This window comes from Bos grunniens, chromosome 3 (assembly GCF_055505025.1).
Source record: "Bos grunniens cultivar Pamir isolate PY7600 chromosome 3, Bosgru_T2T1.0, whole genome shotgun sequence".
NCBI lineage: Eukaryota > Metazoa > Chordata > Mammalia > Artiodactyla > Bovidae > Bos > Bos grunniens.
Window position 1 is genome coordinate 27,901,716 of NC_141167.1, and position 21,121 is coordinate 27,922,836.

The 21,121-nt window shown below is 38.1% G+C and overlaps 1 protein-coding gene across 3 annotated transcripts in view; it reads left to right on the plus strand.

Annotated features, from left to right (window-relative positions):
* Nucleotides 1–21,121, plus strand: part of ZYG11A (zyg-11 family member A, cell cycle regulator) — a 73,642-nt gene that overhangs the window by 26,715 nt on the left and 25,806 nt on the right. For all 3 annotated transcript variants that reach the window (XM_086388773.1, XM_086388778.1, XM_086388783.1), the window contains exons 3-4: nucleotides 3,595–4,346; nucleotides 18,349–18,489. In XM_086388773.1, the coding sequence (XP_086244899.1) occupies nucleotides 3,595–4,346; nucleotides 18,349–18,489 (893 nt within the window). The remainder of the gene's footprint in view (nucleotides 1–3,594; nucleotides 4,347–18,348; nucleotides 18,490–21,121) is intronic.

Here is a 21,121-nt window from a genome sequence, read left to right on the forward strand (position 1 = left end):
GAGTTTTCAGTGCAGGTCTTTATTCGAAGCTCCAGAGCCACATACAAGATAGGCAGGTATCTTGGAACTCTTAGCTAGGCTGCTGAATCATCCTCCTCTTTTGGTTTTCTTCTACTTCAGTGTCTGCTGCTTATGTTTCTGCTCATCTGGCTTCCCTTGAAGGACAGTGCAAAAGCTATCTAGAGTGTAGATGCTTTTTGGTAGTTGGTCCTTGTTCCTTTTCCTCTTACATTTCCATGTTTTAAACACCATTCTCTATTCTGAGAAGACCTTGGCTGATTTTCTGGAAAGTCCTGAAGAATAACTACTCAGATCGGTGTTTTGTTAGGGTGTGAGGGCTGGATCTTTATACTTCCCAACACAGTCTTTGGATGTGGATTTCCATGGAAAAGTGGTATGACCATGGGTGAAGCAACTCTTTTCAGCTAATGCAGTCTACACAGATGAGGGCTGTCAGTTGGTGGCATTTCCAGCAGCTCAAGTAGTAAGTCCTTTATTTCTTTCTTTTTTTTTTTAAACCATTTATTTATTTATTAATGGCTGCATTGGGTCTTAGCTCTTCAATATGGCCCGCAGGCTTCTCTCTAGTGGTGATGTGTGGACTCCAGAGTGCAAGGGCTCTGTAGTTGTGGCATGCAGGCTCTCTAATTGGGGTGCGTAGTTGGAGTTTGTGGTCTTAGTTGCCTCTCGACATTGGCATCTTAGTTCACCGACCAGAGATCAAAACTGCGTCCCCTGCATTCAAAGGTAGGTTCTTAACTGCTGGAAGTCCCAGTCATTTATTTTTAAATGTGATCTGGTGTCACATCACAGCATCTACTACACTGCCATTTCCTCCCATCTCAAGATGGTTTGGCCATCTGTCTACCTGTTCAGTGACTTAGGAGTCACTTTTCATCCCCCTCCTCCGCCCCCCTCCTTTGTTCTTTTGACACGTTTTCTGCCTTCAAAGTACATATCTCAAATGTTTTTCTCCTCAAGTCAGGTCAGATGTTAGTTTCTGACTCTTTGCAACCCCATGGACTGCAAATGACCATGGGTGAAGCATTAGCTGCCAGGCTCCTCTGTCTGGGGAATTCTCCAAGCAAGAGTATCAGAGTGGGTATGCATTCTCTTCTCCAGGGGATCTTCCCAACCTAGGGATCAAACCCAGGCCTCCTGCATTGCAGGCAGATTCTTTACCATCTGAGCCACCTTCTCCTCCTAGCTCCTGTCAATGACACCTTTCTCTTTCTTCTCCCCTGGTCTCCCAAGTGGTTTCCTTACCTTTAATTTTGTACATCGCCAAGCTCTGCCACATAGCCGAGAGTAGTCCTCTATATCTTAATCAGATCTGTCTGCACTTTTGCCACTCTTTAAAGTCTTCTCTTGTACTTAGGATAAAATGCCAGTTATTTACCCTGGCCTACAAGGTCTAACTGACTCTTGCCTCTGTCTATAACCTGTCAGATTATGGTATCCCCTTCTCTATTTGTGCTTCAGCTGCACTGGTTTTCTCTCATTTCACAGGAATAGCCAAACTGTCTCTTCTCAGGGCTTTAGCCTGTCCCTCTATCTGGAATGACAGCTACCTTTGCCTTTCACATCCTTTTTGTCTCAGCTTAAATGTCACCTCCTAATACTTCACTGAAAGACAGAAGATTCTTGTCTTCCTTCTCATTTTTCCCCACCCCTGTGTTACAGTCTTGTTTGTTTCCTTTAGAACCTTTACTGCGTTGTTAATAGTATTTTGCTTGTTTTATATTCTTTTGTATCTGTGTTCTTCTGCTGCTGCTAAGGTGCTTCAGTTGTGTCCGACTCTGTGTGACCCCAGAGACGGCAGCCCACCAGGCTCCGCCGTCCCTGGGATTCTCCAGGCATGAACACTGGAGTGGGTTGCCATTTCCTTCTCCAGGGGATATTCCTGACCCAGTTTCTCCACCATTGCAGGCAGATTCGTTAGCAACTGAGGTGCGTGGGAAGCCCTTGAATAAATGTAATAAGTTCTTTCTGAAAGCCTTGAGTATTGAGATTTCCTTTTTCCTAGGTTAGTAGCATAGCCCAACTCAGACTGGGGACTTGTGAATCAGCTTATATACCTTTTCCCTCTGTTCTTTCCCTTAATGCATTCAACTGCTGTGTTCTGTCAGTTTAAACTTTCATCTCTCATCATTAAAATCATTAATAATCTCTTGCCCCATCCCACTCCCATCAAACACCGTCTTAATTCTTTTGTGTCATCACACATAATTGGTCTTTGTAAAAATATATTATAACCATTCATTTTTTGCTTAAAAAGTTTGAGTTTTTCATTTTTGTTTACAGGGTACATGAGTTTCCTAGCTTTGTTTACAGGCCCCATCTGCCTTTTGCCTTCCTCTCTGCTGTCGTTTCCGCCAGGCCTCCCCTTGTACACTGTGGTCCAATAGCACTGATCAAATAGGGTCGTTCTGAATAAGCTGACGTTCTGTGCCTCTGTGTCTTTGTTGTGTTCTCCCACCCTTCACCTTCCCATTGGGAAACCGATATTCAGCCTTAAAACCTGCCCTGATATTAACCTCGTCTGTGTTCAATATCTGGTACAAATCACCACTGAATATAATATATTATTATAGTCACTTATTTGCCTGACATGCTTCCTAGACTGAATTCTTTGTGGTCACAGGTGTCTTATTACCTTGTATGCCTATTACTTAATATGGAATCTCATATATAGAAGATGCTTAATATTAATAAGTTGTTTCTAAATGAAATCTAATACAACCCATTCATTTTACAGATGAGGAAAATGAGGCATAGAGAGAGAAGTGACTTACCAAAGGCCATCCACTAGTTTGGTTAAAAGTAATCATTAGTGCTATTTGCATATTACAGGCCCTATACTTACCTACCTCTTTTATTTTGTCTTTTTTTTTTTTTCTATGAACAAAGTTGAAGTGAAGTGAAGTAAAAGTCACTCAGCTGTGTCCGACTCTTTTGTGACCCAATGGACTATAGCCTGCCAGGCTCCTCTGTCCATGGAATTCTCTAGGCCGGAGTACTGGAGTGGGTAGCTATTCCCTTCTCCAGGGGATCTTCCCAACCTAGGGATTGAACCCAGGTCTCCCACATTGCAGGCAGATTCTTTACCATATGAGCCATCAGGGAAGCCCCTGAGTACTGGAGTGGGTAGCCTATCCCTTCTCCAGAAGATCTTTGCGACCCAGGAATCAAACAGGGGTCTCCTGCATTGCAGGCGAATTCTTTACCATCTGAGCTACCAGGGACGCCCAAGTAAACAAGGTTACTATGGTTAAAACTGTGGACGCTGAAGTCAAACTGCTTTTGATTCTTGATTCTGCCACATATTTTGACCTTGAGTAAGTTCCTTAACCTCTTTAAGCTTTAGTTTCCTGAGCTGTGGGATGGTAATAATCATAATTCCTTTACAGTATTATTTTAAAGAGTAAATGAGATAATCTGAGTAAAGTGTTTAGAACAATGCTCGGCACAGAGTAAACAGTAAGTATAGTCATTATTGTTACTGTTAGCATGTATCAAAGTTTACTGGCCACAGTGCCTCCTGGAAAAGGCATAAGATTTAGTTATTACAAGCTGGTTCTGGTTCTCTTGTAGGCAAGCTGACTGATAGAACAGCAAGCATTTTCCAAAGCAACCGAATGAAACTGAAGCTAGTCAACATTCAGAAAGCTAAAATATCCACAGCTGCATTCCTAAAAGCCTTCTGCCATCACAAACTCATTGAACTGGATGCTACTGCAGTACACACTGACCTCTCCATCCCAGACATCCTAAGTGGACTCTGCAGCAATAGCTGGATCCAAGAAAACCTCCGACGTCTCATCTTGGACTCAACAAGCATCCCTCGAGATTCAAGACTGTTGTTCTTTGGTCAGCTCACTGGTCTTCGTGTTTTAAGCGTTTTCAATGTTTGTTTTCGTAGTGAAGACCTGGCTAATGTTTCACAGTTACCCAAACTGGAAAGCTTGGATATCTCTAATACTCTGGTCACTAACATCTCTGCACTCCTTACCTGTAAGGATCGACTTAAATCTCTTACAATGCACTATCTAAAATGTCTGACCATGACCAAACCACAGATTCTTGCAGTCATTAGAGAACTTAAATGTCTGCTTCACCTTGATATTTCTGATCACGGGCAACTCAGGTCAGATCTAGCTTTTCATTTGCTACAACAGAAAGATATTCTGCCTAATATTGAGTCCCTGGACATTTCTGGGAGTAATTACATCACTGATGGAGCTGTAGAACTATTTATACAACAACGGCCTGCGATGCAATTTGTGGGACTGTTGGCTACAGATGCTGGTTATTCCGACTTCTTTTCTGCAAAGAAAGGCTTGAGGGTTCGTTCTTTTCTGAAATAAGTTTGTTTTATTTGTTCAGAACATTATTAAGCTTTCTTTGTGTATCAGAATCTGTACTAGGCATTCGGGTTACAAAGACAGATGAACAATTCTTAAGGAGCTTAATGATTAAGAATTATTGTGTAACTACTATGTAGTATGAGGTTGTGAAAATATAACCTTAAATAAGATACAGCCCTAGCCTCCAGTGTCTTCCAGTCTAGCTTGATAACCATAAGCAGAGCCATTCACACATTACCTCTTAGGTGCCAGTTGGCATGTTTTGCACATTGTTTTCTATTTTAATCCTCCCATTTTACAGATGAGGAGGTTAAGCTATTTATCCAGTCATAGAACTATTAAATGATAGAGCTGGCCGTATATTTGGGTCTTTGTGAAACTAATGCTTTTCCCTCTAGGGACAGCTAAATATAATGAATAAGGCAGGTGATGTATGCCTAACACCATTTTTGAACGCAATTTTTAAAAGACCCTGAAGGAAAAAGTATTGTACATTGCTAGGCTATGTTTATAGCCTCTAGTGGTGCTGTTTTTAAAAGAGCATATATTTAAATATTTATGTCCTAGAATACTTTTTAAAAACAGTGGCTTTCTACCTCAGTTGTACATTCTAATCACTTTGGGAGTTTTAAAATACACTGATGCCTGTGGCCTATTCCCTAGAGATTCCGATGTAACTGGTCTGGGATTTGGCCTGGGCGTTAAGTAATTCTAACGTGGAGCCAAAGTTCAGAACAACGACTTCAAAAGAACCCATTAAAAACAATGACTTATATAATTTTTACTGGGGTGAGAGTAAAGTGATTTGCAGTCATTAGTTGTTTTCACATTTTATTCTTTTGATTTTAAAATAGCAATTGTGTCATAAAGTTTTTTAATTTTAAATGACTTCTTAATGAACCCATGAAGCTATCAGTTGCATCATTAGGCTGCAAATAGATAATTTGAACTTTCAGATTAAATGTGTATAATAGAGAATTGTTTACCAAGAATGTACACCTAGGCCTGTTTCAGATTAATGGCACTTAGTGTCCCAATGATCAAAAGAACCACAGCAGTTTAAAAAAAAAAAAAGATTTTAACACATCAACTCATGATATATACAGTAATATTGCCAAGTGCTAGAATATTCTGTAGAGAGATTATGCATGTAGTTAAGATATTATCAAAGCCAGTACACCAAAAGAAAATGAGACAAGTTTTCTTTCAGTAAACTTTATCTGGTATACATGTAAGTTTAGTTTATTTTGAAAATGTTAAATAATGCATTGTATACAGTGTTGGATATTTTGGGGGAGGGAGAGGGGAGACCACAATCTTCCCAGTACTAAGAAATTCTAAAGATCCTAATCCAGACTTAGTGGAGTATAAGGTATGGTAAGTTTAAAAGGTGTGTTTCAGAAAATTTTATATTTAAGAGAAATATGTATTTTTCAAATCAGATACAAAATATACTAAGCATTTTTGTTGTTTGGGTTGCTCAAAAGTTTGCTAAAAATGGATAAAATTAAGGGTTAGTGAAAACCTTCTAACAGAACAGGTATGTGTTATTTTCTTGTACCTAATGTTACAGTGGGCAGTGTGTACTTAATTTCTTTAAAATGGGTGGAAAGGGCACCCACCATTAGTCCTAAGAGCCGTATAACATTTTCATTTGCTAGGGAATCCTTGCTGATCCACTGGTGGGGTGTCTCAAGAATGAGAATTGTTTTGTACTGGCATCTGTAGGAAACCTTGGAGAGAGAGGGTGATGTAACAGCTGTCTGGTCTTCTGCTTAGTCTTACAATGGCTTTTCCTGTGTTTTTCTTTCAACTCTTACATCTAGATTATCACAAAATTTAAAAATCTAGACTATATCCATTGTTTAGATTGTTAATAATGTGTAGATCCTTGCACAGTTGATCTACATATAGTACTTGAAAACTGTTTTGAAATAATTTTTAATGTGGCAGATCACTAACTTTAAACATTTTGCCAAATTTGTCTTACCCTATTCTGTCTCTATACATGCAATTTTTAATACACACAAACACACACACATGCGTATTTGGCTGTGCTAGGTCTTAGTTGCAGAATGTGGAATCTTTAGTTGTAGCATGTGGGATCTACTTCCCTGACCAGGGATCAAACCCAGGCTCCTTGCAAGCGCAAAGTCTAGCCACTGGACCACCAGGGAAGTCCCCACACACAATTTTTTTCTTGAGGGTAGGTTGCATACAACATGCACCTCTGCCCATTAATATACTTTAGCTTGTATTTCCTAGAGGAAAGATGGTCTCTTTGACTCTCTGAGAGCATGGGTAATCTCAAGAATGACCATAGTGCAGCTGTCAAATTTCAGGAAATTTAACATCGATACAAATCTTTTATATAAAAGTCTACTGTATGTGTTTCCAGTGTTGATTTTCCCAGTTTAACACCATTTATAAAATATTTTTCCTTTTAGTCCATGATTATTTTTACATTCAGTTGTCATATGTGTACTTAGTCATGTCCAGCTCTTTGTGACCCCATGAACTGTAGCCTGCCAAGCTCCTCTGTCCACAGAATTTCCCAGGCAGTAATAGTGGAGTGGGTTGCCATTTCCTACTCCAGGGGACCTTTCCGGCCCAGGGATCGAACCAGCATCTCCTGCATTTCCAGGCTACCTGGAAAGCCTCAGTTGTCATAGTCCTTCCTTTTCTTCATTATATTGATGTTTTTGAAGAATACAAACTAACATTGTTTTGTTTGCTTTTTTGAAGAATGTTCCTCATTTTGGGTTTGTCTGATGCTTCATCATAATTCAGATTCTTCTAGGTCTACCCAGAATACCACATAAGGGATGTTGTGCCCTTATGTAATACACTTACGTGTCTCAAGTGTATTACAGTATGAAGCACAGAGTGCCCCTCATTGGTGATATTAATTTTCATCACTTGGTCAAAGTATTGTTCAGGTACTAGGTAAAATATCCAGGTGCAGATAAAATATTATCTATATACTCTTGTACTGTTTCTACCCTACATAGATAATACTATTCCTTTTGAAGCTAATGAATGCTGTATAAGATATTAGAAGACTATGCCAATATCCTGGCCCTCATCAGAGTTTCTGATCTAGATTTAGCATCCATTGATGATTCTTACTTGAACCATTCTTTACTGCAGTGGTTGCAAAGTGATGATTTTCCAACTCTAACTCTTTTTTTTCAGCTCTTCTTTTTATTCAAAACATTTAGCAAGTCTAACATATCCTCAGTATGAACTCATTGGTTCCTGTTGTTTTCAGTGATTTATAATGCATTGCTGTTCTTAATTATTTTGATGCTCAGCTTGTCACCGGGTGGCCGATGAGAGCTCCTGTGTCTGTTTTTACATGCCCCCATTATTACTGTTATTATTTTGAGTCTTTCTTTACTTTCTAGGCTTCTTATACTTCCCTGTTTTGGCCTTAGAGTTAGATGTTTCTCCCAAGAGCCCTGGTTCCTTTTAGTGGGAAACCACTGAGTGTTAGATGTGTTTTTAAACCGTTTCATCAAGCAGAGCTAAGAAACAGATGAAATAAGTTTAAAAGTGATACTTACAAATGTCCATCTTTATATTGTTCTTCTTTGCCTTTCCACATTCTGTGTTTGTATCTCTCTTTTCCACATGGAGAACCTCGGCTTCCAACAGCCTCAGCACATTTTCCTTAATCCTATAACATATATAAAATAGTTTCAGAGTTGCTTCATTTATACTACTTTGAAACACAAACCTACTGAAAAAGAGTTGAAGATATATTTGCAATTCTTTCTTTTCACTCTTGACTGAGAGTATAGTCCAAGTATTAAGCCATATATGTTTAGGTTTTTAAATTTCCACTTCTTACACAGTAGGTAGCATAGTACATGTACTCTGGACTTTGCTTTTCTAACTTAGTGGTATGTCTTGGAAATCACCCCATGTCAGTTCATGTTCCCGTTTTTTGGGAGGGGATGGTAAGATACACATAAAATTTATCATTTTAATCTTGTTAAGTGTATAGTTCAGTGGTTTTAAATACATTAATAATTTTGTTCAACCATCACCATCATTCATCTCCATAGCTCTTTTCACCTTGTAAAGCTGAAATTCTGTAGGCATGAAACCCTGCCTCCCATTACCCCTTCTCTCCAGACCCTGGCAATACAAACTTCTACTTTGTGTCTCTACGATTTTGACCAACTCTCTGATGTAAGTGGAGTCGCACAGTACTTGTCCTTTTGTGACTGGCTCATTTTACTTTACGTAGTGTCCTAAGGGTTTGTCCATGTGGCATACTGCCTTTTTCAGGTTGAATAATAGCCATTATGTGTATACCACATTGTGCTTATCCAGTTGTCATTGATATGTACTTGGGTTGCTTCCATGTTTTGGCTTTTGTGTTGATTATTGTGAGTAATGTTGCTGCAAGTAGGAGTATACAAATATCTCTTTGAGACTCTGCTTTTTTTTTGATCACTCTGTGAAGCCTCAGTTCTTTGACAAGGGATTAAATCCAGGCCTCTGCAGTGAAAGCCCGGAATCCTGATCACTAGTCCACTGGGAAACTCCCAAGACTCTGCTTTTGGTTCTTTTGGTATATACCCAGAAGTATATACTAGAATGGACATGAGTTTGAGCAAACTCTGGGAGATAGTGAAGGACAGGGAAGCCTGGTGTACTGTAGTGCATGGTGTCACAAAGAGTTGGACATGACTTAGCGACTGAACAATGAGCAATCCAGAAGTGGAATTGCTGGATCATATGGTGTGAAAGTTGCTCAGTCGTGTCCGACTCTTTGCAACCCCTTTGGAATTCTCCAGGCCAGACTACTGGAGTGGGTAGCCTTTCCCTTCTCTAGGGGATCTTCCCAACCCAGGGATCAAACCCAGGTCTCCCTCATTGCAGGTGGATCATATGATAATTCTTTTAATTTTGGGGTAACTACCATAATGTTTTCTGCAGCAGTTGCACAGTTTTTACATTCTCACTAACAGTGCACAAGTGTTTGAATTTCTTCACACACTGGCCAACACGTTATTTTTTTTTGTTTTTAAATTTTTTAATAGTAACCATTCTAATGGGTGTAAAGTGGTACCTCGTTGCAGTTTTGATTTGCATTTCCATACTTATCAGCTATACTGGGCATCTTTTCAGAAGGTTATTGACCATTGGTATGTCTTTGAAGAAATGTCTAGTGAAGTTGTTTGCCAGACTTTAAATTAGGTTGCTTAGGTTTTATTTTTGTTATTGTTGTTGAGATATAGGAGTTCTCTGTGTAGTCTGGATATTAATGCCTTATGATATAAGATTTTCAAATATTTTCTCCCCTTCTCTGGTTTGTCTTCATGAAGTTCAGTTTGTATTTCTTTTGTTGCTTGTACCTTTGGTGTCATATCCAAGAAATCACTGCCAAATCCAGTATTGTGAAGCTTCCTCATGTTCCTTATAGGAGTCTTATAGTTTTAGTTCATAAATTTAAGTCTTTGATCTGTTTTGAGGTAATTTCTTTCATGTGGTGTTATGTTAGATTTTACAACTTCATTCTTTTACATGTGGATATCTAGTTTTCTTAGGACGATTTCTTGAAAATACAAAATTGTCTTAGCACCCTTGTTAAAAAATAATCTGATCATAAATGCAAGGCATTGTTTTAGGGCTTTCTAGTCTATTCCATGGGCTCCCCTGTGGCTTAGATGATAGAGAATCTTCCTGCAGTGCAGGAGTCCTGGGTTTAATGCCTGGGTTGGGAAGATCCCCTGGAGAAGGAGATGGCAACCCACTCCAGTATTCTTGCCTGGAGAATCCTATGGACAGAAGAGCTGGGCAGGCCAGGTTCAATCCTTGGGTCGGGAAGACCCTTGGAGAAGGGAATGGCCACCCACTGGTCTGTATGCCAGTATTTATGGCAGTGCCACATGTTCTGATTATTTTAGCCTTGTATTGATAGTTTGAAATCAGGATGTGTGACTCCCTTGGAATTCTGTATAAATTCAGGGCGTGTGTTTGTATTTCTGCTAAAAAGGTCATTGGGATTTTGGTAGGATTATATAAATATGTAGATAATTTTGTGTAGTATTGACATCTTAAGTCTGCTAATCCATGAACATGGGGTGTGTTTCCATAATTTATGTCATCTTTAATTTCTTTCATTAGTGTGTTGTAGTTTTCATCATACAAGCCTTTCATCTCCTTTGTTAATTCCTAAGTACTTTATTGGAGAAGGCAATGGCACCCCACTCCAGTACTCCTGCCTGGAAAATCCCATGGGCGGAGGAGCCTGGTAGGCTGCAGTCCTTGGGGTCGATGAGGGTCAGACACGACTGAGCGACTTCACTTTCACTTTTCACATTCATGCATTGGAGAAGGAAATGGCAACCCACTCCAGTGTTCTTGCCTGGAGAATCCCAGGGATGGGGCAGCCTGGTGGGCTGCTGTCTATGGGGTCACACAGAGTCGGACACGACTGAAGTGACTTAGCAGCAGCAGCAAGTACTTTATTGTATTATTGTAAACAGAATTATTTTCATGATTTCCTCTTCAGATTGTTTATTATTATTGTATAAAAATTGAACTGATCTTTGTGTGTATCCTGCAACTTTCTGGATTCATTTATTAGCTCTAATAGATAATAGTTTTTTGTTTTTTTTGTGGTATATAAGATCATATAGTTTGTAAGTAGATCATTTTATTTCTACCTTTTCAATTTGGATGCCTTTTATTTTTTTAATTTAACTTTTTATTTTATATTGGAGTAGAGCTGATTAACAATGTTGTGATCACTTCAGGTGAACAGCAAAGGGACTCAGCCGTACATACACATGTATCCATTCTCCCCTAAACTCCCCACCCATCTTGGATGCCTTTTATTTCTTTTTTCTTACCTACTTGCTCTGTTTAGAACTTCCAGTGCTGTGTTCAGTAGACGCTGTGAAAGGGGCTTTTGTCTTTTTCCTGATTTTAAAAGCTTTTAGTCTCTCACTATTGAGTATCATGTTCATTGTAGATTTTTCATGTATGACTTTTATTAAGTTGAGGTAGCTTCCTTCTGGGCTTTTTGCGAGTGTTTGGGGGCTTCCCTGGTGCCATAGACAGTAAAGAATCTGCCTGCAATGCAGGAGACCCAGGTTCAATCCTTGGGTCGGGAAGACCCTTGGAGAAGGGAATGGCCACCCACTCCAGTATTCTTGCCTGGAGAATTCCATGGACAGAGGAGCCTGGCCCACTACAGTCCATGGGATCACAGAATTGGACACTTTGCCAGAAAGGGTGTTGAGTTTTGTCAAATGCTTTATCTGCATTAGATGAGGTGATCATGTGGTTTTCCTCCTTCATTCTAATACTCTTGTATATTAACATTGATTTTTTAGTATACCATGGTATGTTGAACATTGCATTCTGGGAATAAATCCTACTTGGTCATGGTGCTGTGCGTATTTGCTTAGTCATGTCTGACTCTGCGATCCCATGGACTGTAGCCCACACAAGCCCACCTCTGTCCCTGGGGATTCTCCAGGCAAGAATACTGGAGTGGGTTACCATGCTCTTCTCCATGGGATCTTACCAATCCAGGGATCAAACCCTCATCTTCCACCTTGCAGGCAGATTCTTTATCACCTGAGCCACCAGGGAAGCCCAAGAATACTGGAGTGGGTAGCCTATCCCTTCTCCAGGGAATCTTCCTGACCCAGGAATTGAAGCGGGGTCTCCTGCAATGCAGGCGGATTCTTTACCAACTGAGCTACCAAGGAAGCCCTGGTCATGGTATATAATTCTTTTATTTGGCTGAGTTTGGTTTGCCTGTATTTTGTTGAGGATTTTTCCATTTCTGTAAGGACTGTTAAATTCTAGTTTCCTTTTCTTGTAGCGTCTTTGGCTTTGGTATCAAGGTAATGCTGGCTTCGTAGAATGAGTTAGGAAATGTTCCATCTCCAGTTGTTAAACTGAAAAGTTTTAACATTAATTCTTCCTTAAGTGTTTGGCAAAATTTACTAGTGAACCCATTAGATCTAGGGCTTTTATTTTTGGGGAAGTTTTTGATTATTGATCCAGTTTCCTATTTCAGTTTTCTTCAGTGTCTTCATGATTTAGTCTTGTTAGGTCTTATATGTCTAGAAATTTTCTCATTTTATCTAGGTTATTAAGTTTATTAGAATGTAATTTTTCATAATACTCTTAGAATTCTTTTTTTTTTCCTATTGAATTGGTGGTAATGTCTTCTGTTTCATTTCAGATTTTAGTATTTTGAGTCCTTTCTTTTTTCTTAGTTTCTTTTTTTTACCCTTAGTCCATCCATCTGTCAGTTTTGGTGATGTGTTCAAAGAACCAATTTTTTGTTTCATTGATTTTCTTGCTATTTTTATATTCTCTATTTTTTTGCTCTTTGCTTTAATAATGATTATTTCCATCCTTCTGCCAGCTTTGGGTTTAGTTTTTTGATCTTTTTACGTTTAAAATAGTTACTGATTAGGAAGGACTTTGCTCATTAGTTTCTATATGTTTTACAACTTTTTTTTTAATCCCTCATTTCCCTCATTACTGTTTTCTTTGTTCAACTGACTTTTTGGATTTTTTTTTTTTTTTTTTTGGTTGGTATTATTCTTGTGTATTCTGTAGCTGTTTTCTTTGTGGTTATCATGGATGTTAGTTACATTTAACATCCTAACGTTATGACACTCTAATGTGAATTTATACTAGCTTAATTTCAATAACAAACAAAAGCTGTTCCTTTAGCTGTCTGTCTGCACCCCTTTTAATTGATGTTCCCAAATTATAGATTGTCTGCCCCAAAGCACAGAATAATCCTTTTTAGTGTGTTCATCACAAGTTTTGTAGAAAACAAAATTTGGAATTAAACCAGATTTATAATAACACTAGTTTTTAGATGAATAATGATCTTTTGAAGGAACTATTTGTTTATTAAATCATGTTGAAAAAAAGTGTTACCGACCATTTAAAAAATACCACTAGCTTTTGTAATTGCTCATGTATTTACCTTTGTTGAGATCTTTATTTCTTCATATAGCTTCTTGTTACTGTGTGGTGTTCCTTCATTTTCACCTTGCAGGACTTCCTTTAGCGTTTTTCATGGGGCAAGTTTAGTGGTAATGAACTTCCTTGGCTTTTCTTTACACGGAAATGTCTTGGCTTCATCCTCACTTTTTAAAAAACTTAACAGTTTTTTATTGGGATATAGCTGCTTAATAAACAGTGTTGTGATAGTTTCAGGTGAATAGCAAAGGGACTCAGCCATAAATACACATATATCCATTCTACCCCAAACTCCCTTCCCATTCAGGCTGCCACATAACATTGAGCAGAGTTTCATGTGCTGTATAGTTAAGTCCTTGTTGTTTATCCATTTTAAACATTGCAGTGTGTACATGCCCATCCCAAACCCCTTAACTATCCCATCTGCCTATCCTTTCCCCCTAGCAACTATAATTTCATTCTTTAAGTCTATGAGTCTCTTTTTATTTTGTAAGTAAGTTCACTTGTATCATTTCTTTTTAGATTCTGCATTTAAGGGATGTCATTTGATATTTCTCCTTCTCTGACTTACTTCACTCAGTATGACACTAAGTCTGTGTTGCTGCAAATGGCATTATTTCATTCTTTTTTTAACGGCAGAATAATATTCCATTGTACTTATGCACCACATGTTTATCTGCTCCTCTGTCAATAGACATTTAGGTTGCTTCCATGTTTGGGCTATTGCAAACAGTGCTGCAGTGAGCATTGGGTTACATATATTCTTTTGGATCTTGTTTTTCTCTGGATATATGCCCAAGAGTGGGATTTCAAGGTGATATGGTAGCTCTTTAGTTTTTTAAGGAACTCCCCTCCTGTTCTCCACAGTGACTGTACCAATTTGCATTCCTACCAACAGTGTAGGAGGGTTTCCTTCTCTCCACACCCTCTCCAGCATTTGTTGTTTGTGGAATTTTTGATGATAGTCATTCAAGCTTTCACCCTCACTTTTGAAGGACAGTTTTGCAGTGCATAAGATTCTTGGTTGACAGTTTTTTTCTTTTAACACTTTGAATATATCAACCCATTGTCTTCTGGCTTCTAAGTTTTTGATGAGAAGTCTGCAGGTCTTAACTGAGGAGCCTTTGTATGTGATGATTTGCTTCTCTCTTGCTGCTGCTTAGAATCTTTGGCATTGAAATTTTGATTATAACATGTCTCATTGTGAGTCTTCTTGAGTTCATCTTGCATGGAGTTCTTGAATTTCTTGGATGTTTATATTCATGTCTTTAATCAAATTTGGGACATTTGCAGCCATTTCCCCCCCAATATTCTTTGCTACTGTAAGTCTCTTCTAAGATTCCTACAGTGTGTATGTTGGCCTGTGTAATGGTATTCCACAGGGTCCTTAGACTCTGCTCCTTTGTTTTCAATCCTTTGCTTTCTGTTCCTCTGACACAATTTCCTTTGTCCTATCTTCAAGTTTGTTGATTTTTTTCATCTTCCCGCTCAAATCTGCCTTGAAAAACTCAAGTGAATTTTTATTTCAGTTATTATACCTTTCAACTCCAGAATATTTCTGGATTCTTTTTAAGGTTTTTTTTTTTTTTTTAATTTAAATCTCACTTGAGTTTTCTCTTTTGTTCTTTTTCTTGACTTTATCTAATTTTCCTTTCGTTCTTTGAATGTCTTTAAGGTGGATGTTTTGAAGTCTTGTTTGAGTTGACCTGCTATATCAGTTCTGTTACAGGGACAGTGTCTTTTGATTTTAATTTTTTCCCTTTGAATGGGCCATGCTTTCCTATTTCTTTATACGCTTTGTGATTTTTGTTGTTGAAAACTAGGCATTTGAAACTAATAATATGGCAACTCTGGAAATCAGATTCTTTTCCCTTCCCAGGGTTTGATGTCTATGTTACTGTTTTTGTGTTTGGGATCTGTGTTGAGGATCAGCCTGAAGTATAAATTTTAAGATCTCTAGGTCTTTTATGAGCCTTTCCCTGGATATGTGCAGTAACTTTGGGATATTCTCTGTATATGTAGTTGTTTTGAATGTCATAGTCATTAATGTCTATCTTCTAAAAGGGGAAAAGGAAACAATGAAGGGGCAGCCCTTGAAATTGCTTGGAAGTCATTTTAGCTGGTGGGAGAGGGGCTTTGAACAGTTGGCTGGTGAGGGTGCAGTGGCATTGGCTACCCACCTTTTTGTGCCTGTTATCAGAAGCAGTCAGAGCACAGATTCCTGATATTTGGAGGGTTCTTTTCCCCACCTGGACTCTCACAGGCTAAGTGCAGGCAGCTCTAGGAGCATATGCTGGTGGCTGGGAAGTGGGATGGGGCATGGGCAGCTATTGTGGAAAGAGCTGAAATTGATGGAAATGAGCCACAGTTTATTGTTGAAACATCCTGTAGAAGTTGCAAGCATGGATATAAACTCCTTTATTTACCCTTTTTAAAAATTTTATTTATTAAATTTTTGTTGTGCTGGGTCTTTGTTGCTATTCACAGGCTTTCTCTAGCGCTGGTGAGCAGGGGCTACTCTCTAGTTGTGGTTTGTGGGCTGCACGTTGTGCTGGCTTCTCTTGTTGCAGAGCACGGACTCTGGGTGCGTGGGGTCAGTAGTTGTGACGCATGGGCTTAGTTGCCCTGTGGTATGTGGGATCTTCCTGGACCAGGGATTGAACTGGTGTCCCCTGCATTGCTAGGCAGATTCTTGACCACTGGGCTACCAGGGGAGCCCCCTTTTCTTTCCTTATTTCTTGAAAATGGTTGTCCACTGTTACATTACATTGTGTGTTGCTTGTTAAGTCTGATGACAATCTAGTTCTCTGATTTGTTTTGATATTTTAATTATTTTTAAATGAAAGAGATGAATATTTTTAATGATAAAAGGTACAATTCACAAAGATAGACATCATAAGCCATTAGACACCTAACAACAAAGAAACAAAGATACATAAAGCAAAAATCAGAACAGATCTAAGGGAAAAGAAAAATACAATCATAGTGACACATATTAACATTTCTCTGAGTATTTTATCAAGTGCAAAAAAAAGAATAGGAACATCTTGAGTAATGTCATTAAAAATTATAGTAGATTTCTATTCATATTAATGATTTGTTTGATCTTTTTATAAGAAGGCCCTGAAGGTTGTTTTTCTTTACCATGAAATTTAATCTTTATACTGTGATATGTCTTGGATTTGATTTAGGTCAGTTTTCCCAGGTGGTTGATGGTAGTTCTTTCAGTGTGTTGATTTAGGTCTTTTTTTATTTCTGGAAAGTTTTTGTTGGTAGTAATTTTAAAAATTAGTTCGTTTCTTCCCCAAGAACTTCAAGTGTATGTGTGTTGTATCTTTTTTCCATATCAGCACTCAATCTTAGATCCTTTTAACTTCTTTCTTTTAAAATTTCTTTATCTTGTTTGTTTCTTGCATTTCTTCTCCTTACTAAATTTTAGTCAATTCTATTATTCTTTGGATACTTTGTACTTAGTTTTTATGTTTGATATGACTTGATCTTTTCTTTTCTTGAGTTTAATCATCCCTGTTTCATCTTTTTGTTGAATGTATTTTTTTCACATCCAATAATCCTTATTAAGAACATTTACTTCAGTTTAAAGTGGTATGTTACAGATTTGTTTTTGATTTACGAGAAGAATTTTTCTTAGCTGAAGTGTGTAGTTTTGCTTCAGTGTATAAAGCTGTTACAGGTCTTCGTTGTGGCACATGCAGTCTCTGAGGCATGTGGGATCTTTAGTTGTGGCTCTAATTCCCTGACCAGGGATTGATCCCCGGCCCCCTTCATTGGGAGTGTGGAGTCTTAGCCATTGGACCACCAAGGAAGTCCCTAGATTTGCTTTTTAAAAAAATTCTTACAGTAGCTTTATATGGAATTGGTTTGAATCTTTTTATTTCTTTGCATTTAATTGACCGGTGTCCTAACTCAAAAGCAGTCTTCTGTCATTTTAGTGATGTGATGTTTCTTCAATGAATGTTGTTACTGCTGATCATGGTGGAGTTGTTTTTCTTTTCATTTTTGTGAAATCCTGAATTTTACCCCCTTTTTTTTCTTTTTCTTCACTTCCCAGTAATGCTGAAAACTAGATAAAATCTAGTTTTATATTTTTAAATAAATGTTTAAATAAATAAACATTTATTTTTCATTTACGGTTTGGGTAAGATTACCATTATTCTCCAGACCCAAAGTCTATATACAGACTTCTGGAAGTTATTACTTTAGTGGTGGTGGTTGTTCAGTTGCCTAGTTGTGTCTAACTCTTTGCAGCCCAATCAGCTGTGGCACACTAGGTCTTCCCGTCCCTCACCATTCCATCTCCTGAAGTTTGCCCAAGTTCCTGTTCACTGCATCAGTGATGTCATCCAGCCATCTTATCTTCTGACACCCTCTTCTCCTTCTGCCCTCAGTCTTTCCCATCATCAGGGACTTTTTCAGTAAGTTGGCTGTTTTCATCAGATGACCAAAATACTGGAGCCTCAGCTTCAGTATCAGTCCTTCCAACGTGTATTCAGGGTTGTACTTGAGTTGGTAGCAAAGAAGAATTATCTTAATATTAATGAACTAATTAATTAGTTCTATAAAAGTTCAACTCCTTTTTCATCTTAGTTATTTTATCTTTTTTTTTCCCCTATCTTTTTTTTGTCTATTTTATATGAGTACTTAGAGAACACACGTTCATGGTTATTGGTTGTTTAAGCATTTACATGCTATGCATTATTCAGTCGAGGTCTCTACTGTAACAGCTGTAGGGAGATAGTATTTGAGTCTGTCTCCACTGCTTAATTAGTTTGTTATATTTAGCAATGTACATCACCTCTCTGGAGCCACCATGTAAAAATGAGGTTGAGGAGAACATTTACCTACTAGAATTACTGAATGAGATCAACATTGTAAAGCTCTTGAAACATTTAAGTGAATATTCATTGTTTCAAACACTTGACACACTAAAAAAAGCCTTCCTTGTAGGTGAAAGGTGAAACCTGTTGGTAACATCCTTGTTTTCTAGGTTGCTGGAGGAGCAAATATAAGTCAGATTTCAGAAGCACTGAGCTGCTACAGGAATAGATCATGTTTTATGAAGGAAGCCCTCTACAGGCTCTTCACAGAGACGTTTTCAACGCAAATAACCATGCCTGCTATTTTAAAGGTAACTACAACTCAGAAATGTAATTTTTAAAACTACTTATTACTTGATTCAATTAAAGTTGTTTAAAATTTGGAAAACTCAGCAGTGGCCACAGGACTGGAAAAGGTCAGTTTTCACTCCAATCCCTAAAAAGGTAATGCCAAAGAATGTTCAAACTATTGCACAATTGCACTCATCTCACACACTAGTAAAGTAATGCTCAAAATTCTCCAAGCCAGGCTTCAGCAGTACATGAACCGTGAACTTCCAGATGTTCAGTCTGGTTTTAGAAAAGGCAGAGGAACCAGAGATCCAATTGCCAACACCCGCTAGATCATCAAAAAAGCAAGAGAGTTCCAGAAAAACATCTATTTCTGCTTTATTGACTATGCCAAAGCCTTTGACTGTGTGGATCACAATAAACTGTGGAAACTTCTGAAAGAGATGGGAATACCAGACCACCTGACCTGCCTCTTGAGAAATCTGTATGCAGGTCAAGAAGCAACAGTTAGAACTGGACATGGAACAATAGACTGGTTCCAAGTAGGAAAAGGAGTATGTCAAGGCTGTATATTGTCACCCTGCCTATTTAACTTATATGCAGAGTACATCATGAGAAACACTGGGCTGGAAGAAGCACAAGCTGGAATCAAGATTGCTGGGAGAAATATCAATAACCTCAGATATGCAGATGATACCACCCTTATGGCAGAAAGTAAAGAGGAACTAAAGAGCCTCTTGATGAAAGTGAAAGAGGAGAGTGAAAAAGTTGGCTTAAAGCTCAACATTCAGAAAACGAAAATCATGGCATCCGATCCCATAACTTCATAGCAAATAGATGGAGAAACAGTGAAAGACTTTATTTTTCTGGGCTCCAAAATCAGTGCAGATGGTGACTGTAGCCATGAAATTAAAAGACGCTTACTCCTTGGAAGGAAAGCTATGACCAACCTAGACAGCATATTAAAAAGCAGAGACATTACTTTGCCAACAAAGGTCCATCTAGTCAAGGCTATGGTTTTCCCAGTAGTCATGTATGCATGTGAGAGTTGGACTATAAAGAAAGCTGAGCACCAAAGAATTGATGCTTTTGAACTGTGGTGTTGGAGAAGACTCTTGAGAGTCCCTTGGACTGCAAGGAGATCCAACCAGTCCATCCTAGAGATCAGTCCTGAGTGTTCATTGGAAGGACTGATGTTGAAGGTGAAACTCCAAAACTTTGGCCACCTAATATGAATAGCTGACTAATTTGAAAAGACCCTGATGCTGGGAAAGATTGAGGGCAGGAAGAGAAGGGAATGACAAAGGATGAGATGGTTGGATGGCATCACTGACTCAATGGACATGAGTTTGACTAAACTCTGGGAGTTGGTGATGGACAGGGAGGCCTGGCATTCTGCAGTCCATGGGGTCACAAAGAGTTGGACATGACTGAGGGACTGAACTGAACTAACTGAACTGATTAAACACATCGAATACAGTTACTTAATATGCCTTATTCTATTGTGAGTCACAGTGCCCACACAGTGGGAAAAAAAAAAAAGCAGTGTTAGGCTTAAACTGCCAGATCATCCCATGTTTTGAGCATCTTAATCAATCTCAATTGTTCAGATTTTTGAATTTGATCTGAGCATGGGATGATAGAACCATTGCCTAAAACAGGACTTAATCTGAAAACATGAATTCACTTTGTATAAACATTTTTATTTATTCCTTTACTCTTTAAAATCTAAGATAATAGTTTTTTTTCCAAAAATAGCAACCACAATATCCCTATAAGAATAGAACAAAATAGCATAATTGAAGGTAATTAATTCTAGCATTTAAAGTATTGTGAATAAAGTAAAGTTACCAATATTGATAGGGTCAGACTTTGCTTTCCTTTACAGAAGGATGAATTTGTTTTAAATGTAATTGGAAGAATTATGTGGTTTGAGAAAGAAAACTTCTATTATTTAAACTTAAGTATAAATTGAAGTCCTAAAATTATTGTTTTTATTATTTGTAATTTCTGCAGTTCCATAAAAATAGGCTATTTTTATGACTGTTTTTAGGCTATTTGTGTACCATGGAGAATTAGATTTACTCATAACTTAAAAACAATACCGTATAAAGGGAAAAACTCTGGATCTTTGTTTCCCATCTGTAAGGAGAAAAATTGAATTAGATATTCTAAAAGTCCTTTTCATATCTATGTGAGATTTTGTGGGTTTTTTTTTTATTGAAAATCATGTTTGTTTTACTTTCTATGTATTTATATTGCAGATGATGGCAATTACTTGAAATCCTAAGAGCAGTTTACAATATAGAAAAAAACAGTTTCCATAGAAGCAGTGTATACTGGCTCTGAGTTTATGTAGGTGTCAAAGTAAGGGGTCTGGTCTTTCATTGGTTCATAATCTCAGGGCTCATTTGTATATCAGCAGACTGGTCTCTGAGGAGGGGAGGGATCATTATCCCTATTTGAGAGACAAAACAGATCATGTTGTCCCTGAATGTTGGAGCAGGTATGGTATACACTTGGTATAACACCTTCAGTTTAAATTTATTTCTAGGTCTACACAATATGTCTTCTATTAATAGTTACCTTTCTAATGTTAGGTTTTTTGTTTGTTTTGTGGCCATGCCTCATGGCCTGTGGGATCTCAGTTCT